This window comes from Histomonas meleagridis (genome assembly GCF_020186115.1).
Source record: "Histomonas meleagridis strain 2922-C6/04-10x chromosome Unknown contig_16, whole genome shotgun sequence".
NCBI classification, from domain to species: Eukaryota; Parabasalia; order Tritrichomonadida; family Dientamoebidae; genus Histomonas; species Histomonas meleagridis.
Window position 1 is genome coordinate 765,604 of NW_027150781.1, and position 19,122 is coordinate 784,725.

The following is a 19,122-nucleotide window of genomic DNA, read 5'->3' on the forward strand; positions in this document are numbered from 1 at the left end:
AATGAAAAGTATTGAAGAAGATCCTTTTGCAGAAGATAAATTAACTGTAAGAGATTAATAAAAAGTTGTAAATTAAATATATAATGAAAATAATGTTTCCAAATTAAAACCATTTTCATATTGAGTCAATTATTAATTGTTAACGTTCATCATATTGCCATTTGTCACTTTTTGTTGGCCTCAAATGCAAAAGGAAGATGCTAGGTTCCGCCCTCAATTATTAAAATTTAATGAGATTATTCAAGAACTCAACTCAAGAAACATGAAAAAAGCAGATAAAATGATTTCAACCTTCGCTAAATCTAAATTCCCCAAAGATTGTCCACCATTTCTTCAAACAGCTCGATCTTTAGAATTTCTTTTCAAGAACCAATTAAAAGAAGCTGTTTTGTTAGCCAGAGAAGTTGATAAACTTCAACCTACGAACGAACAAATTTTAGACATTATTTCTTTAATTTTCTCATTAACAAACAAAGAAAAAGACAAGTACGCTATCTTTAGTCGAGAAAGTAAAAGGTTTCCAAACAAGTTAGAAGTTACACTTGAATTTCTATATCTTAATCTTTCAATGTCAAAATTTGCAGAAGCACAATTACTTGCAATGTCAATTGCAAAACAAATCCTAACAGATTCTTCTTACATGATTGTAGCTATGTGTTGCTATCTTCGAGCTTATCAAGAAACACCAGCTAAATCTCCACCATTCTTCAAATTTACTGTTTCTTTCTTAGACAAAGTTAAAACACCTAATGTTGATCTTGCAATAATGAAAGTCAATTCACTTATTGAGCTTAAAAACTATCAACAAGCATTAGATTATCTTAATGATGAATCTATCAAAAAGCTTCTTGATTTTGACCATATTACATATAACAGACTTAAGATCAAAGCCAACCTCGCATTAGGTAATACAGATGAAGTTGCCCAAATTGCCGAATCTTTTCTCCGCGAAATCAACTCCGACTCACTTGATGAGTGGAAGCTTGTAGTTAAGTATCATAAAGATGCTGAAAAAGTAATAAATGATTTAGCCAATCCGAAATTCCGTGGTCATAGACTTGCACGAATTGAATTATATCTTCAACAAAAGAAAGACATCACACCTCTTATAGAAGAATATATTTCAACGTTTGCAAACAGGCCTTTTGTTTTCGGCGACCTTAAGCCATATTTCACCGATGAAGTACTTTCAAAGCTTTACAACTGCCAGGACACCGTTATCCAAACGTTCGCCACCAACAAGTTTAATGTTGACAAAATTGACACGCCCAAATTAGCCTCTATTTTAGCCGAAGATGCAATTCGTCAAAACGACACACAAAAGATGCTTGAAGCAGTTAATGTATGTTCAGAATTTGAGACCAAATGTGATTCACGTATCGCCTTAATTCGATTGTCAGGACTTTTAGGCCTTACAGTTTATCAAAACAAGTTATGGCATCAACAAAAGTTAGAAGGGATTAATTATTTAAGTTTATCCTCCATATATTTAAATGATCATATTCGATCATGGGACTTTAAGTCACTTACGAAACAACTTAATTCCACTGATGATTTTGTTATCAAAAGTCTTCAATCATTTGATAAACATTTACAAAAGAGTGCCAAAACACAAAGTTATTTAGTTGTTAAAGATGCCATAAGTTTTAAAGGCACAATTGTTAATAACTTAACAAAGTACACATCGTATATAATCAATTTATGGTTCAAGATGCTTAAAGACATAAACATTGTATGCGAATATTATCCGGAAGAATTTCTTGAAGACCAATTAGTTGATACACTTGAAGAAAGAATTGATTACTCAGTGTTGCCAATATACTTTAATGATGATACATTAAAAGATAAAATATATCCATCGATTCGAAACTTGATAAATGTATTTGATCCAATTGTTAAGACATTGTTTTATATTAAGTTAAATCCTTCGAAAGTTAATGAACAAATTAATAGAATACAAAATAATAAGGAATGGAAATTATTTGTCGATTTTATACAAACAGGAAAAGTTGGCGATATTGAAGATGATGTTAATATTTATGTAATTGGTTCAATCGCAATTGCAAAGAAATTGTTAAATAACAAAGAAAATATCAAAGATAAATTAATGGAAAAATTAAAAGGGCAGGCAGAAAAGTTAAAAGATAAAATTAATTATCAAAATTTGCCTCAAAATATAATGGATACAATCGAAACACAAAAGAATAATATCGATGAGGCTGTAAAAGAGGTTGAAGAAATTTTACAATAAATAAATAAATTGATACTTTTGAATACTTTACTTATGAGATAAACGATCAATTCAATTTTGAACTTTTGAATACTTTATTACAAATTGAATAATTTGTTTTGTAAACTTTTCAAATTATCGGTGAAGTTAATGATTAACGTCAATATTTTGATCTACTTCCAAATGTAAGCATATTCATAACAAAATATCAAATGATAAACTTACTGAAGCTACACTTGTGATTAACGAACCAAGTGAATTTTCAGAAAATCAAAAAGATGAAATAGATATTGTTCTCATTGGAGGTAATGTATACATTTCATGAAATACCTCCAAAAGCATTTGCATATCGGTCTCGTTTAAGGGTTGTTCATGTTTAAAATCCTGTCACAATAATAGGTGAAAAGCATTTTATGAATGTAAGAGCTTAGATTATATTGAAAATAATGTAATAAATATTGGAAATTCGTCATTTTGTTTATGTGAGAAATTACATTCAGTAACTTTCGGTAAAAACATTGCAAGAATATGTGAATGGGCATTTGGTTGTTGTACTGATTTAAAGTCAATTGGTTTATCCAATAGTATAAATTATATAGGTTAATGTGCATTTTCTTCAAGTTCCAAATTCAGTTACAGTAATGACAAACAAACATTTGCACACTGTAAATTTTTGAAGCATGTTAAACTAGGTTATAGTGTTAAAGCTCCTGAATATCATGCATTTTATTATTGTCAATATCTTTACAAAATTGAACTTGATGAAAACCTTACATCAATTGGTGAATCATGTTTTGAAGTTACAGAATTTGTTAACATTACATTACCAAATTCTCTTTTCATAATTTCAGCACGTGCATTTTATCTATCCGAATATTTAAGAACAGTAACACTTGGAAGTTCTATTACAGCAATTGAAAAGGAATCGTATTATGAGGAATTGAAGTAATGAAATAAATATTTAAATAAATTCATACTAATACGGATTTTTTGTTGTAATGAAAATAATATTTATAGATGAAATATTAAAGTTGAAGATATTAAATGATCAGTTTTGAATCTTCTAATACAAAGAAAATGCATCTCATCATTAGATACGCTTTATTTAGCTTTAATTTTTGCTTATATCTTATTCGAATATCAATATTATATAAGAAGATTATGATCGCAAATAAGATAGATTTTAATTAAATTTACTAGTTTAATATGTAATACATACCTCTTTTTCTTTTTTCTTTTCTTTTCTCTTTTTGCTATCTTTTCTAATCAATCTTACAACAGTAGAAAATGCTTCTTCTATATTTATATTCATTTTTGCCGAAGTTTCGAAGAATTCTGCACCAGTTCTTTGTGCAAGATCTAGGCCCTCAGCTTGGCTGACAATACGTTGTTCTTCGAGATCACATCTATTTCCACAAATGACAAGAGGAGTATTCTTGCCAAGTTCATTTCTTGTTTCAATGAGATTCATGCATTGAGATTCAACTTTTTTAAAATAATATAATTGTTGATCATCAATAGGATAAACAGCAACAAATCCATCACAATCTCCATAAATTTTGTCTCGGAATGCTTTAAATTCCATACTTTCTTGTACAAAAAATTCAAGTTTTGCTTCTTTGCCATCTACAGTTAAAAAATACGTTGGATAATCATGATCAACGGGATATGTTGCTGGGAGCTTTTTATATATGAGTTGGCTAACTAATGAATTTTTTCCACGATTTCCAAACACATAAATCACATAGCTTTTTTCTTTTTTCTTTTTTCTTTTTTCTTCCATTTCCATTTCAGTATAAACGGTTTATCTGTATTCAATTTCAACAAGTTTATACAAAAAGTGGTGCATGATATACAATACGTTAAGGCATAAATACTAAATGGCAAATCCATTAGTCAATCTAGCTGCAATTGGTCATGACCTTCGAAAGTTTTCATTAAGTAAACTCCCAACTAGTCTTGAAAGAGTTGCTTTAATATTTATCAACATGAAAACACATAAAGGTCAACAATCGCCAAAAGCTGCTCTCAAAATGGGGAAGCTAGCACACTATATGGAGCTTAAGATTTATTATATCATTGATCCAACAACAGACGAGTTTATAGATATAATGCAACATTTTGTTACACGTGTTTCTGAATATTTGTTTATATTTTCTGTTGCAACTGTAATTGATCAGAAGTTTAACAACCAACCAGCTCAAATCCAAATGAAAGATGGATATGCAGATTCACAATTAATTGGTGATTTGTTCAATTCAAAAGATCCTGAAAGTAGGATATGCTTCTTGATGGATGGTGTGAATAATCCAAATGAATGGACACCTTCTAAATTAGGACTTAAACGTTCTGGTGTTTTGATTATGGCACCATATCCTGACCCTGCTAAGAAAAGCGTTCAACAATTCGACTCAACTGCGGAATCTTTGTTTGCTTTGGAGGTTGATAAGATATATAAAGAAGGTCCAGAAATGACTGGAGCTAATTTGGCAAAAGCTGTTTCAGAAGAACTTAAACCATTTGGAATGAAAGTTTTCGTAGAGTCATATCCTCCAGAATTTGCAACAGAGCTTAGTTTCTCGATATAAAAATTCATTAAAAAAAATTTTTAAATCAAAATGAATTTAGACATGTGGTGGTTCAACGCCCATAACTTGACAAACTTCTTGCGCAATTTGACAACGGATTTTCCTGAGACTTTCAAGTGGATTTTGTTCATCAATCTCTAAAGGTGGTAAAGTTGATGGATCCGGTGCTGGTTTCACTGCTTCAATTGTTTGTGTGATTATTTTTTCGAACTTTTGGAATTGATCTTCTGGAAGAAGTTCTTTTAATTGTTGAATAAGAAGTAGACGTTGGGTATTTCTTTCATCAATTTGCTCATCAAATTCACGCACTGATTGCATTACTTTGTCTACTTCAGCACGAAGTTGCTGAATATCAGGTGGACTTGAATCAATGGGCTGCATTTTATGAAAATAATAAACGGATGACAGACCTTTAATCGACCGTTTAAAAACACGTTAAACCCCAATGAGCGGGGAAACAGAAGAAGATCAAAAACAAAATAAAGATAACACACAGAAAAATACAGATAATAGTGATCATGAAAATGCAGTTTCGGATAAAAAAGATAACTCACATTCTGATAAAAAAAAAATTGAATCACATAAACATGAAAGTTCTTCGAGCAGTAGTTCAAAAAAAGAAACTAACACAGACATAGACAACGAGGATTCAATTTTTTCTTCGAGTTTATCAGAAAAAATACAGGCAAAAAAAGATGCTACTCCAGGTATTACAAAAAATACTAAAGACAAAGAACAGAAAGAAGATCAAAATGAAATTTATGATCAAGAAAAACTCCAAATTCAAATAGTCAAAAAAGATAAAAATGAATTTTCTTCACATGAAATTTTTAGCAGCAGCAATTCCCTTATACAAGAAAGCAAAAAAGAAGACACCAAAAATAGTTTTGGTAAAGAACAAAAAGTTGAAAGTTCTATATCATCAGATAAAGAAACCAAACAACAAAAATCAAATAAAAAAGATACAAAACCTCTAAAAATCGATCTTAAAACAATGGAACAAGAAACTCCCCAAAAAGAGCAAAAAGATGAAGATTCACTATCTTCAGATAAAGAAGCATTACAAAAAAATTCTAATAAAAACGATTTATCATCCCCTAAAATTGACCATAGCTTAAACAAACAAGAAACCTCACGTAAAGAACAAAAAGATGAAAACTCAACATCATCAAATAAAGAAGTAGAACGACAAAATGCAAATAAAAACGACATAAAACCTCCAAAAATAGATCTCAAAGCAAATGAAACTGCTCCAAAAGTACCAAAAAATGAAGATTCACCATCATCAAAACTTGCAAAATCAAACAAAGCAAATCCAAAACCACCAAAAATAAATATTAAATCATCACCAAAAGGACAAATAACATCCGATAATGAAAGCAAAAGCTCAAGTAAATCCAAAAGTAGTTCACGAACTAACAAAAGCGTATTTGAGACAGATGTACCAAATGCTCAACATGCATCTGATGATTCCGATGATAATTATACTCATTATCAATCCAGAGGAATTTCTATAGATAATTATGACCCTAATAATCGCCGACGTTTTACTGATCCACTTACCAATCAAGCGATTCGTAATTTAGGCGTTTCATTAGAAGAACTTTTTTATCCAACCGAAAATGACTTAATGCGTTATACACGTGATAAGTCATTAAAAGATGTCGTACGTCAACAACTTATCGAAAGAGCAGATCGTACTGCAGAAGATGTACGAAATGAACGCGATCGAATTTCTAAACTTCCACCATCACGAACAGATTATGTAATACGCGATGCAAAGATCGAAGAAATGACACAAAGAACAAAAGAATTCGCTCGTTTAGAACGCGAACGAATGTCACGAATAAAAGAACAAAACAAAAGAGAAGCTGAACAAATAATTCTTGCGATGTTAATCGAAAAGGAAATGATTCAAGAAGGAATCGATCAAAGAGAAGCAGAACAACAAAAGAAAATCGAACATGAAAAAGCAGTTCGAGAAAAAGCGCGTAAAGAAAAGCAACGACAACTCGAACGTATGAAAGAATTAGAACTTGCTGACATAGAGAACAAGAAGAAATATGAGAAAAGGAAAAAAGAAGAGGAAGAACAAGAAAAACGATTTCTTCAACATAAACGCGAAGTTGAAGAAAAGAAGAAACAACATTATAAAGAAATCGAGCAAGAAAGACAACGTAAAAGTATTGATGCACAAATCTTTCATCAACAACAAGAAGAAAAACGTCGTAAAGAATATGACGAATTACAGAAGCAAATCCAAGAACGAGAAGTCGCATTAGCATTACAGAAGCAAAAGAAACAAGAAGCACTAAAAGAAAAAGCGCGAATTGCAGAACAAGAACGTGTTGCACGATTAGCAGCGATACAACAAAATCAACAACGGAAAATCGAAGAGAAACGAATTAAAACTAATGTAAAGAATCAACGTCAAGAAGAAACATATCGACAAATCCAAATCAAAAGAAGACAAGAATTAGAGAAACAAAAACAAGAGAATGAAAAGAAACAATTACAAAGTCAAGAAATTCGTGTAACAAAATATCAAGAAAAAGAGAAGAAGAAACTTGAAGATTTTAGAAATAAGGAACAGAAATCTACAAAATATTATCAAGAAAAAATAGAAGAAGAAGCAATGAGAAGAAAAAGAATTGCAATCGAACAACAAATAAAAAGAGAAGAAAGAAAAATGGTCGCAAACAGATTATTAAAAAGAAAGGAATCGGAAACTCTTGAGACACAAAAACAATACGAAAACAGAATTAGAATGATAGCACAGAAAGAACAAATGAAAATTAAGTTGACAAACGATTCTCAATTAATGAGAAATCAACTCGAAAGAGAAAAAGATATGTTACAAAATGGTTTAATATCTACGGCGGATTTAAGGAAAAAAGATAATAAGCAAATTAAATCATTGGCTGAAAATTTGGGAATCGATTTAAAGGCATTGGAAGAAAAAGCAAAACTAGCAAGAAGAGGATTAAAAGGAGGAGTTAGATCATCACTTCCACCTGTTAGACAACCATCAGTAATGTCAGATAAGAAATAATGAAATTATGAGAAATAGTAAACGATATTATTATTTGGACTTCCTTAAATGTTGAAGATGAAGAGTTGCTTGAATTTGATGGATAACTGTTTCACATGATTCTAATGAAACAAAAGGTTTGAAAACTTTTGGGGCAACTTTAAATCGATTACAATTTTTTTTCTTCGATAAAAGTGAATGTGCTTCTGCATCAATATATTGTTCATAGTTAGACATTACATCTTCAAATGATATTATTCCATTGATTTCTTCGTTGATTGATGGACCTTCAGCAGGATAACTTAAAGGAGATTGAATATTATAATCGAAATCATTTAGCTGTGTTTGCTGCTTATTGTCTTGAGCATTAGCCTTATGATCAAATATACCAAAAACTTCGTCGATCCCTTCGAACATCTGAAAAATAAATCAAACGAAGCCGTTTTCAATTTCAGAATTATGGCGCCAATTTGCCCGCCAACGTCAAACAAATCGCCCGGAAGATAAACCGCTGAAATAAAATCAGACACTTTTTGAGCTTGTCAATTCCCTTTGTAACGTAGTTAAAAAAGTTCGAGGGAAAAGTGTCGTTTTTGTACGTTAAGAGAAATGGACTTTTGGGGATATTTCGATGCAACAGAAGAAAACTTTGCGCAAGAAAAAGAAGATATCCTTTATAAAATTGATAGCTTAGGTGAATCTTGGGATTTAGCAATACATCTTGATCAAGTAGCAATTCAAAAATCTCAGGAATTAATGAACTTAAAAAAAATTTTAAGAAAAGGAAACTTACAAATTTTGAGAACGAAAGAAGAATGTCTTATAATGGAATTAAAAAACGCAGAACTTGCTTTTCAAGTTCGAAAATTACAATCTGAAATATCAAGACTTCTTCCATATGTTCCTTCAAATATTCCCAGCACAGATTATCACATGTCATTAGAACAAAATCTACCACAAGAAGAACCAAAACTTGTTTGTGATTCTGATTCCAAATTCCTCAAAGCACAAAAAAAAATTCGGGAAAAATGGATTTACCTTCAACGTCTTCAAGACCGAGTCTTTGAAGAAGATCTAAAAAGTATAAGTGAAGATAATGAACAATGGGAAAAGTTTTCTTCTGATTTTAAATCTCATAACCATAGCACACATCAAATGATTGACCAGCAACTTTCTTCCTTAACCAATAAGACTAATGAACTTCGGAACAATTATGATGATTTAGTTCGGAAGAAATCAGAACAATTAAAAAAACTTGAGAAAAAATACGAAGAAATTCAAGAGAAATCCAAATCGAACCTCACATTTTTAAGTGAAAAATCGCTTAATGAAAGAGATAAGATTCGAAATGATGCATCTGAACAATGCAATATTGTAAGAAGTAGAGTACGCGAAATCGAACGAAAGAATTTAGTTCGTGTAAGTCATATGAAAGAAAAAGATAACATTTTGCAACGAAAAGAAAATGATTTAGTGCAAGAAACAGATGAATTAAGTAGTGATATCGAGAAAATTATAAACATAAATAAAGGAATTGCTGACGAAGGAGCAGCAAGAATTAAAAGTCTTGAAAATCAATTAAACGCAATTATTTCTGCTACAACAGCGGTGCCAAATGAAAACGATATTGTACATGAAAGGATCTTGAACGCAGTATCAACAGCTATAGGAAAACATGCGAGAAGCGCTCGGAACGTAGAAAATGTTAATTTACAAATACAAAGTTTGAATAAGAAGAAAAAAATTCTGAGAGAACATTGCTAATTGGTTATTAACTCGTTAAAAAAATTGTATATTCATTGATTTCAGCTTGAAAAACTGGTGTTTTTGCAGATGATTTGTATAAATCCTCAATTTCAAGGTCAAAATTCTCAATTTCAATTTATAAATCCTCAATTTCAAGGTATAAATCCACAGTTTCAAGGTCCAAATCCTCAATTTCAAGGTCAAAATCCTCAATTTCAAGGTCCAAATCCACGTGATCAAAAACAGCGAAATCCCATTAAAAGCAAAATCCAAGGTCAAAATCACAAAAAGGATCAACAAAATCCCAATCCCAAACAACAACAACAACAATCTCAAAAGCCAAAGCGCCCCAAAGCTGCACGTGCAGATCTTAATGATGGCTCGAATGTCTACATCAAAGGCTATTTTAACATTAAAGCTGGTACACTGGAGCACATTTTCTCGCAATATGGCAAAGTTGTCTCCACGCACATTAACTCCCAAGAGCATGTCTGCTTCGTTAAGTTCTCCACGCCCGAAGAAGCGCAGAGCTGCATTCGCATGTCCATCTACTTGACAAACAATGGCCGCCAAGTTGGAGTTTCAATGTACAAACAAAAGATTCAAGACAATCAGAATTTAAAGCAGCAGCTGATGAACAAGATAATGAATATGGGATACACTAACATCGATGCGTATATGAAGAGAATTAAGAAAATGTCGGGACATCAAAGAAATTTCCTGTTGAGCGATGATGACGTACTAAGGAATTGGTTACAGAGTATCGACTCACAAATACAAATTGTTAATGTGGAAACACAAGAATAAAAAAAATAAATTACAAAAAAAATTCTTATTAATCTTTGCGCAAAATGTAAAATATTTAGAAATGTTTTGAACTTTGTCCAACAAATTTTTATATTTAATATTATGATGATATATAAGTTAAGTTTAAAAGGTAAATTTCATAAGTGTTTCTAATAATATCTTGTTTTTGATCAACTAAATTTTGATTACCAAATGAAGTTATATTAACCCAAATGCCAAAACATTTATTATAATTAAATGTTATTTCATCTTTACATCGTAAAACTATAACCTCTTGATATATGCTAAAAATATCTAAAACTAGGTGTAAAATAAAGACTATTTCATTAATAATTTTAAATTTTAAAAAGTACAAAATATAAATTTTTTTAGAAATTTCAAAAAAGTAAAAACATGTTAATGGGCAAAAAGCCACGCCCTGTATATCAAGAGAACTCTCACTCTATCCCGAATTCCCTCCACAAGAAATCAAGTGGTCAGGCGAACAAAACAATGAACAAACAAATATACAAAATCCTTTTTATCCAACACATTTGAAAACATTACATTTCATTTTCATTAGTGAAATAATTTAAAATATTTGAAAACTTTATTCATTCTCACAAATATTGATGTGAAAATCTATTTAAACTGTTTCTTGTGTTGATAGCAGTATTCAGACCTATATTTCCTGCCTTGACATTTAGGAACTGAACATTTGTGGCTAGCACATAAACGAAATCCCTTCATTCTCGCCTCACTGCAGTCTGTACACTTATGATCGAAACAATATAATGTGCGCGTGTCATATACTCTCTTGTTACAAAGACGACATTTATGTCGGGCGCAAAAGCTTGTTTGCTCATCATAGATCGGATTTTTGCATGGATTAATTTGCGTTGGGAATTTGCAGCGATGGTGATCACAAAATGGCGTTGTGCCATACGCAGCTTTTTGGCATCCTGGATAAGAACACTGTGGTCTCTGGGACTGTGGTGGTCGGGTTTGAGGTTGATATGAAGATTGTTTTGGAGGCATTTGTTGCTGCATCTGCTGATTTTGCTTTTGTTTTTGTCGTAATAGTTCAGCTTGCTTTCTTTTTTGCTCTTCGCGTTGTTTCATTTTGAGTAACTCTTCTTGTTTTTGGTTCTCTTCAATTTCGGGATTATTTGGTAATATCTCTTCTTTTTCCTTTTCTTGTTTCTGTTGCATTGGTGGGCAAATAGCAATTTTACATTGAGATTTACATTGTCCTCCAGAACATCCGCACTTAAAAACCATAATATGATCTGCTTGTATATTATGTCCGACGTGGCATGTCTCAGCGCAGGCTTTGCATATATATACGTCAGGATTACAATCAATGCATTTATATGATTTTGAACGAAATGCTTTGCCATCCTTTGCAATTGTTAAACAAACCGGTGGTTTTTTGGTTGAAATCGTGCAAGGAGATCCACAAAATCCATTGTAGCAACCTCATGTAAAAGTTTGTTCCGGGCAAGTGGTAATTGAATGTCCTTTGTGGCAATTGATTGAACATTCTTTGCAAATGACAACGTTTGGATTACAATCTAAGCAGCAAAACGCAATTGATGTTACTGGTTTTCCTCTTTTTCCATCAGTGATGCAACGCATACGCATAGGTACCTAACAAAAAGAATGATTCAGTTGAAAACGATACATATTTTGTGAAAAAGTTGTGCCAGCGTCAGAACAAGAAACAGATTGAATACTTATAGTCTTTTTATAACGACAGTTTGTTTTTTGTGTTGAAATTGATTCAAAAAACCGCTAAATCCGGGTTTGGGCTCGAATCCTGTTCCAATTTTATCATTCCAGGTGCCACTTTCAGATGGTAGAGTGCACTTTCAGAATGTGAATAGAAGGCTATCAGATTCTTCAGCCTTTTCTGCCGAACCTACCTAAATTGCACATAAGATATCTCACCATCCTGGATGATGTTCCAGAACAAATTACGAGGATTTAGCACTGCCCTAAGATACTCTTTTGTTTTGTCTCTTGGCATTACTGTAATTGTAAAAAAACAAGTTTTGCATCATTTTGTTTCCACAAAATTGCTTACTGACGAACGTTAATTTAGTCGCACGTTATTTTTGTGTACATTTTTTATGTCTAATTGTGTTTTTTGGTGTCAGGTCCGGGACTGAATTAAACAAACATCAGATTTTTATGGACAAACACTGAGTAAACTTAGACTGGTTTTAAAAACATACATCATATTTTTGGAAAATTAATGATTGTTTATTAATTACAACTTAGGTTTTGCTGAGGATGAATAAATCCAAAATGATAAAAACAAAATAAAAGCTATGGGCAATAAAGGAGGGAAAGCAACAATGCAGATGAAAGTGAATATTACCGCATATAATATTTTGTTTCTACTTGTGGTCAAATTTGGTTTAAAACTAGGTGTTGGAGATCTCCTAGAAATTGACTCATTACTTTTTGGAACCTCAGCTTGCTTTGATGCTGAAAGTAGAGAACTTGAATAAAATATAACCTTTTCAGGTTGGAAAATTATGTTCGTACATGGAGATGTAGCTCTTTGGTTTTTGGCTGATTTTGCCTCAGTTACCAAACGCTTTTTTTCACTTTGCTTATGATTAATTACATATTGAAGCATTTGTTGTTTTCTTAATCTTGATGGAAGCTGAATTCCCATTATTTCCGCTTCCTTCTTGATAACTTCAATAGTGTTTGAAGATGGATCTTCCCAGTTGAATGTCTTTAACATTTGTGCTCATTTACTTCCCAGGAAGTTCCCACACCCATGAGGGTACGATAGAAATTAAGCATAGAATTTTGTGTGGTTTATATCTTGTGGTTTTGTGGAAGGTTTGCTCGATCAAGTTCCCTTTGTAACGTTGTGAAATTCAGGGGGTTGCTATCGTTATCATTTACACAAAAGAAAAAGTTGTGGTACATAACCAGAATCTTTAAATATGATATTTTTTTTAAATATTGTACATAGCACTTATTGAAGCATCTGAAATTACTTCTTGAACAAGAGGTATTGAATTATTATGTGTTTTATTTGAAAATCATAAGCATATATGTTATTGCTCATTTTAACTTGTAACTTTGAGTCTTGAAAAAAATTAAATTCGATACTGCAAGCCACCTATTCAATGGTTGTACAATCTAATTTTTACAGGATATATTTACGGTACTATACTTGAACATAGAGAATATTCAAACAAAAAATTCGAATTTACATCAATTTGTGTTTGAAACAGCTGCTTCAATGGGAAAAGTAACAGCAAGTTCTAATATTATTTTAATTCATAATCTTTTGCACAAATACTTTTTCCATTTTTAAGTGTATATATTATTCCACAAGTCAAGAAGCTGCATTAATACAAGCAGGGCATGCGAATTGTGAAGCAGAAGATATAGAGATAAAACTTCTTGCAAATATTATTTTCTATTTAAAGCAAAGAACAATAGATAATCATTTTCATGATTATCATTATGCTCAATGTAATACTAATCCACAAATAACAAATATTATAATTGATCCAAATAATAATTTACTTTCGTTTGAAGAAAATGATAATGGAATTGAATATAATTATAAAGTTATAGCTTATGATTACAAAATTTAAATATGTAATTGACAATAAAATGGAATGTGATGAAGAAGAATTAAGATATGAAACAACAAATAATTACATCAAATTGAAAACAGAACATATCTTAAATCAAATGTATTTCCATATTGCAATTATAGATAAATCCAATAATGCTGGCGAAATAAAAACATACAAAATTCCATCAACATCTACAAAATCATTTATAGAATCAAATATATTCTCAGAGCCAAACACTTTCTCAAATACATTTACTAATTCGAATACATTTACATCATCACAAACATTAACATATTCGAATACATTTATAGAGTTATATTATTTAAGAACGATATATTCGCATTCATATTTATTAACATTTTCTATTTCGTTCATGACATTGTTTGTTATTAATAAATCGTTTATCACGAATACGCAAATATTTACGATGATAGATTCAGTTCAACGTTATGTTATAACGCAAATTATTTATTACGAATATACAATTTATATATAAATCATATTTCGAATATTATTCCGATTTTTTCACTAATATCCAATATCAAGAAACACAAAATGAAAACAAATCATCAACAATAACAATAGTTATAGTTATAGTTATTTGTATTATTGTAATAATAATTATTTTTGTATTAATTTTTGTATATGTAATTCACCGACATAATAACAATGAAATAAGTGATATTAAATATGAATCGAATGAAGAATATGAACACCAAACAGAAATTAGCATTAATTTCAAAGATTATAATAATATTAACGAAGATCCATTTGCCAATGATTTTGATGAAGATAATCATATAATAAACATATAAATAGTTTCAGATTTTCTTTAAAACTTAACTTTGTTAATAAACGAAATAATATGTCAAAATGTTTTATAATGAAAAACAAATTTCATAATTAAAATACAAAAATTTTATCAAGATAAATGTGTTGAGAATATATGAGAAGAACATATTTATTTTTAATTGTATAAATTTGTACTAGGTAAACATGTATTTCATTAGTACCAAAATTATAAATCTAGCATTTTTAGATATTTTTTTAACTGTTTTAGGCATATATTTATGAAATTAATAATGAATTTATTCATGTGGTTCTAATTTACGCATGATATCAATCCCCTGAAAAAAAAAAACCAAGGTTAATATGATAATAATTTTGAGATATATTTATTGAAATTTTTCGATTGATATTATATAATTATAGTAATTCATATGAGTATAGTTTGAATATGTATTTTCAATATCTATAAAGTTTTTAAATAAAGTCATTTATATTTTTGAATTGATTTGCAAAAGAAAGTAAATACTTCAACAATTAAAAAGATATATATCGATTGTATACATTGAGTGTATAAAGTTTTTTCATATAAATTTTTTCTTTTAGTTTTAAATAATTTACAAAAGCAACTACATAAAAACAGTTTATTTTGTTCTTAAATATCTAAATAATAATACACCGAATTTGTGCATTATTAAGTATATTTTACTAGCACATGAATATAAGAGTGAAAATAAATTTTTATTTTTTATTTTGCAACTACAACTTTTGCAGCACGAAGTAATTTCCCTGCAAGAGTGTATCCCTCTGTGACAACGTCGACAATATGGCCGGATTCAACGCCTTTTGGTGGAGGAATTGTGGCAACTGCATCATGGAATTCAGGATTAAACTTAGCACCTTTAGATGACATTCTTTCTATCTTAAAAACGTTGAATACGTTGTGTAATTCTGAATCTATGATACCAACAGCTTCAAGAATTGATTCAACTGTTTGTTTTTTCCCAGAATCCTGAACGCGTCTAATGTTATCTGCAACCGGAAGAAGTTGCTTAGCCATTGTTGATATTGCTGTATTTTCTAATTCGACCGATAACTTTTGGAATCTTCTTCTTGCATTTTCGAAATCAGCCAACAAGTATAAATTACGATTATTAGCTTCTTTTAGTTCTTTTTGGAGTTCTTCAATTGTTGGTTGTTTCTTATCTTTTTCTTCCTCAATTTTATTATTTTGAATTTCAGGAGTTACTTCTTCTTTTATAATATTTTCAGCAGCTTTTTCGAGGTTTCTCAAAGTGAACATTGATTTAGTTGAAATTGTTGTAAGCATTTTTTACTTTTGCAGTAGATAAAATTTACCAACGGCCATTTACGATAAAACGATACACAATTTTTCATAACATAATCCATTGAATTTTCTATCAACCAACAGAAAAAGTTAAATTCACTTCACTTTTTATTATCACCAAATTTTTTTGTGTTTTTATTTTAATACCTCATAATCATCACTGTATTTCCCTGGGTTTCTTATTTGAAGTTCTTTTACAATACCTGCTCTAACATCTTCATAATTTTCTCTTATCACATTTTCTGGGATTTTCTTCGCAGCCAGTTCACTTAACGCTAATTTCTTCACACTGTCCAACATTATCTTTAGGTCGTTGTCCTTAAAGTGTTGGAAGTTTCTCTTTTGCGCCATTCTTAATTTATTCTCATTTCCATTCATCGGCGAATCGATGAAATCTGGCTTCCAATCAGACAGTCCTGAGTTCGCAGGCTTGTCCTGTTCTTGCACGACCATAGTACCCATGTCGCAAAATGTTGAATCTGAAAATAAGATTGTCGATACCTCTTGTTGTGTCAAGCCTAACGAGAATCCGTCTTCTTCTTCGTCAAGTTCTTCTTCCTCTTCCTCTTCTTCTTCTTCTTCGTTATATTCGTTGTCGTCTTCCTCATTTTCTAATGCATCTTTATATTGTGTAACTAAATCATGGATAATGTCATGGCGTTTGTTGTTGTTGTACTTGGTGATGAATTTGTGTGTAAGTAATTCCTTCGCTGTTGGCCTCAATTCTGGATCTTTGTTTAAAGCGGTGCGAATAAAGTCTTTAAAGTCTTCTGAGCTCTCTGTTGGGGCTTCTGGTGGTGGATTTTGTGGGATTTTGAGTATAGCAACTAACGGTGGGAAATTATCTAATGGAGGATGTCCAGTAATAAGCTCAAGAGCTGTAATACCTAAGGACCAGATATCGGCTTTGGTGTTGTGGCCAACTGACATAATAACTTCCGGGGCCATCCAATATGGAGAGCCAATTCTTGTGGATGTCTTACTTGATAATGATGAATCTAGTTGGGCTGAGACACCAAAGTCACAAAGCTTGATCTCTCCTTTGGATGTAAGAAGAAGATTGCCTGATTTAATGTCACGATGTACACGATTCTTTGAATGAACATATTCAAGTGATTTAAGTACACCATATAGAACTGCACTAAGTTCCATTTCGTTAAGTGGACGCCTGAGGACTCGCATTATATCAGATAATGAGCCACCATCGCAATACTCCATCACAAGCCATAACTTCCCACTTTCAAAGAACCAATCAAAATAGTTGACAATGGTTTCATGGGAAAGATCAACAACCATGTTAACTTCCGATAAAAGTGGAAGCCAATCAGATTCTAAATCAATGATTTTAACAGCTACTGTTCTGTTTTTTTGCTTATCAAAGGCTTTATATACAGTCCCATAAGCCCCTTTGCCAACAGCATTTAAAAGGTCGTAATCATCTTTCGTTCCATGCTCTTGGTTCATTTAAATATGAAAAACCAGGGACGATAGGACCGGCACTTTTTATTGGCGTTTTCATGAAATTCTTTTCCACATTTATCAATATATAGAAAGCATTAAAAAAAAATAATCACATACAAGCCGTCCGAAATATCTTTTGAAAAAAATATTTAAAACTTCAATTTGATTTTTTAAATTCAGTTATCAAATTATTAATATTCTTTATTTTTACATAAATTACACGAGATCATAAACAACTCTGAGAAGAAGCTAAATTATTTTAAGAACAAAAAGAAATTGAAGTTAAATTAAATGATCATTTAATCATCTCTTTGAAGTTTGGTTAAATAAAGATAAAGACTATTATTCAATCTTGGTTGAAGAAAAACAAAATATTAAGATCACATTCAGGCATTCTTAGATCTGATAACCTGTGGATCAATAAAGTTATTTCCTGAAAGTCATGAATTTCACAATGTTACTTTTCATTTTTCTTTCAATTTTTGCCAAAAAAAATTTCTTTATTTCGTCAGTTCGGAAGAAATGGATAAAAAACATGTTTGTTCAGCAATGAAATTTTCATCAACAGCTCAAGTCAGTGATAGTGACTTGAAAGGCTGCAAGGTAGTCACAAAAGGAAAAGATACATTTGTTTTTGTTGTTGACAGGAAGGGGTTTCTACACATTTTAAAACATGACAAGTCAGCAAAAAAATTGGTTCCATATAAGAAACTTCAAATTCACAAGCGAGGAGTATCTGCTATTGAATTTCTTCCTCAATGGAAAGGTAATGAAATCATTATTACAAGCTCACTAGACGGCAAAGCACTCTTCTGGAAATTTGAAGATCTTATTTCAGATGGAGATATAACACCCTTATCAGAATTCAATGCAAGTGACAACATCTGCAGAATTGTTCCTCTTACCAAGCAAAGGATAGCTCTAATTTCATGGGATAAGAAGACTTATCTTATCAACGAAAATGATGAAAAAATAATTCTTGATCATGGAAGCCTTCCTGGATGGGACATCTGTGAATTCACTGATGTTTTGATCACAGCGAATGCAGATAGATCACTTACTATCTGGTCAAATGGTGGTAATAAAATCAGTGAATATAAAGATGCTCATTCGGGTGCAGTTCGGTCCATTTTTGCATATAATGAACGCGTTTATTCGATTGGAAATGATGGCTCTATTATCAAATGGATCATTCAAGAAGATAAAACTTTAAAAGAAGAAAAGAAACTTCAAATCACCGATGTTTATTTATACTGCTATGATATTATTGATCATTATTGTTACATTGGCTCAGAAGACAAAGTTATCTATGAAGTTGACTTAAACAAAATGGAATTAACCGATGTAATTGTTACAGGTACAACACCATGGTGTATTTCACATGAGAACACAACAGACATTTACACAGCAGAATCGAAAGGCGTTGTCAATGTCTTCTCGTCGTCACCAGAACTTCGCGCCGCCGAAGAAAGTGAAGAAAGTTACTTCGCATCAAATTTACAACACATCACTTGAGCAAATGGACGTTTACG

The 19,122-nt window shown here is 31.2% G+C and overlaps 11 protein-coding genes across 11 annotated transcripts; 6 read left to right on the forward strand and 5 right to left on the reverse strand.

Annotated features, from left to right (window-relative positions):
- Positions 1-280: 280 nt before the first annotated feature.
- GO595_002096 (TPR-like protein) lies at positions 281-2,251 on the forward strand (the record flags this gene model as incomplete). The annotated part of the gene is made up of 1 exon (XM_067914967.1): positions 281-2,251. The coding sequence occupies one exon, from the start codon at positions 281-283 to the stop codon at positions 2,249-2,251; it is 1,971 nt and encodes a 656-aa protein (XP_067777782.1).
- A 1,859-nt stretch (positions 2,252-4,110) lies between these two features.
- GO595_002097 (uncharacterized protein) lies at positions 4,111-4,818 on the forward strand (the record flags this gene model as incomplete). The annotated part of the gene is made up of 1 exon (XM_067914970.1): positions 4,111-4,818. One exon carries the CDS (start codon positions 4,111-4,113, stop codon positions 4,816-4,818), a length of 708 nt encoding a protein of 235 aa, XP_067777783.1.
- A 36-nt stretch (positions 4,819-4,854) lies between these two features.
- GO595_002098 (uncharacterized protein) lies at positions 4,855-5,199 on the reverse strand (the record flags this gene model as incomplete). Its single annotated transcript, XM_067914971.1, has 1 exon — positions 4,855-5,199. One exon carries the CDS (start codon positions 5,197-5,199, stop codon positions 4,855-4,857), a length of 345 nt encoding a protein of 114 aa, XP_067777784.1.
- Positions 5,200-5,812: 613 nt separating this feature from the next.
- On the forward strand, positions 5,813-7,870 carry GO595_002099 (antigen; the record flags this gene model as incomplete). Its single annotated transcript, XM_067914972.1, has 1 exon — positions 5,813-7,870. One exon carries the CDS (start codon positions 5,813-5,815, stop codon positions 7,868-7,870), a length of 2,058 nt encoding a protein of 685 aa, XP_067777785.1.
- A 30-nt stretch (positions 7,871-7,900) lies between these two features.
- On the reverse strand, positions 7,901-8,266 carry GO595_002100 (uncharacterized protein; the record flags this gene model as incomplete). Its single annotated transcript, XM_067914973.1, has 1 exon — positions 7,901-8,266. The coding sequence occupies one exon, from the start codon at positions 8,264-8,266 to the stop codon at positions 7,901-7,903; it is 366 nt and encodes a 121-aa protein (XP_067777786.1).
- A 516-nt stretch (positions 8,267-8,782) lies between these two features.
- Positions 8,783-9,613, forward strand: GO595_002101 (uncharacterized protein; the record flags this gene model as incomplete). Its single annotated transcript, XM_067914974.1, has 1 exon — positions 8,783-9,613. The coding sequence occupies one exon, from the start codon at positions 8,783-8,785 to the stop codon at positions 9,611-9,613; it is 831 nt and encodes a 276-aa protein (XP_067777787.1).
- Positions 9,614-9,682: 69 nt separating this feature from the next.
- GO595_002102 (uncharacterized protein) lies at positions 9,683-10,402 on the forward strand (the record flags this gene model as incomplete). The annotated part of the gene is made up of 1 exon (XM_067914975.1): positions 9,683-10,402. One exon carries the CDS (start codon positions 9,683-9,685, stop codon positions 10,400-10,402), a length of 720 nt encoding a protein of 239 aa, XP_067777788.1.
- Positions 10,403-11,023: 621 nt separating this feature from the next.
- On the reverse strand, positions 11,024-11,662 carry GO595_002103 (uncharacterized protein; the record flags this gene model as incomplete). Its single annotated transcript, XM_067914976.1, has 1 exon — positions 11,024-11,662. One exon carries the CDS (start codon positions 11,660-11,662, stop codon positions 11,024-11,026), a length of 639 nt encoding a protein of 212 aa, XP_067777789.1.
- Positions 11,663-15,529: 3,867 nt separating this feature from the next.
- GO595_002104 (nucleotide exchange factor GrpE) lies at positions 15,530-16,084 on the reverse strand (the record flags this gene model as incomplete). Its single annotated transcript, XM_067914977.1, has 1 exon — positions 15,530-16,084. The coding sequence occupies one exon, from the start codon at positions 16,082-16,084 to the stop codon at positions 15,530-15,532; it is 555 nt and encodes a 184-aa protein (XP_067777790.1).
- A 180-nt stretch (positions 16,085-16,264) lies between these two features.
- On the reverse strand, positions 16,265-17,593 carry GO595_002105 (serine/threonine-protein kinase 3; the record flags this gene model as incomplete). The annotated part of the gene is made up of 1 exon (XM_067914978.1): positions 16,265-17,593. One exon carries the CDS (start codon positions 17,591-17,593, stop codon positions 16,265-16,267), a length of 1,329 nt encoding a protein of 442 aa, XP_067777791.1.
- Positions 17,594-18,112: 519 nt separating this feature from the next.
- On the forward strand, positions 18,113-19,105 carry GO595_002106 (phospholipase A-2-activating protein; the record flags this gene model as incomplete). The annotated part of the gene is made up of 1 exon (XM_067914979.1): positions 18,113-19,105. The coding sequence occupies one exon, from the start codon at positions 18,113-18,115 to the stop codon at positions 19,103-19,105; it is 993 nt and encodes a 330-aa protein (XP_067777792.1).
- Between the last annotated feature and the right edge of the window lie 17 nt (positions 19,106-19,122).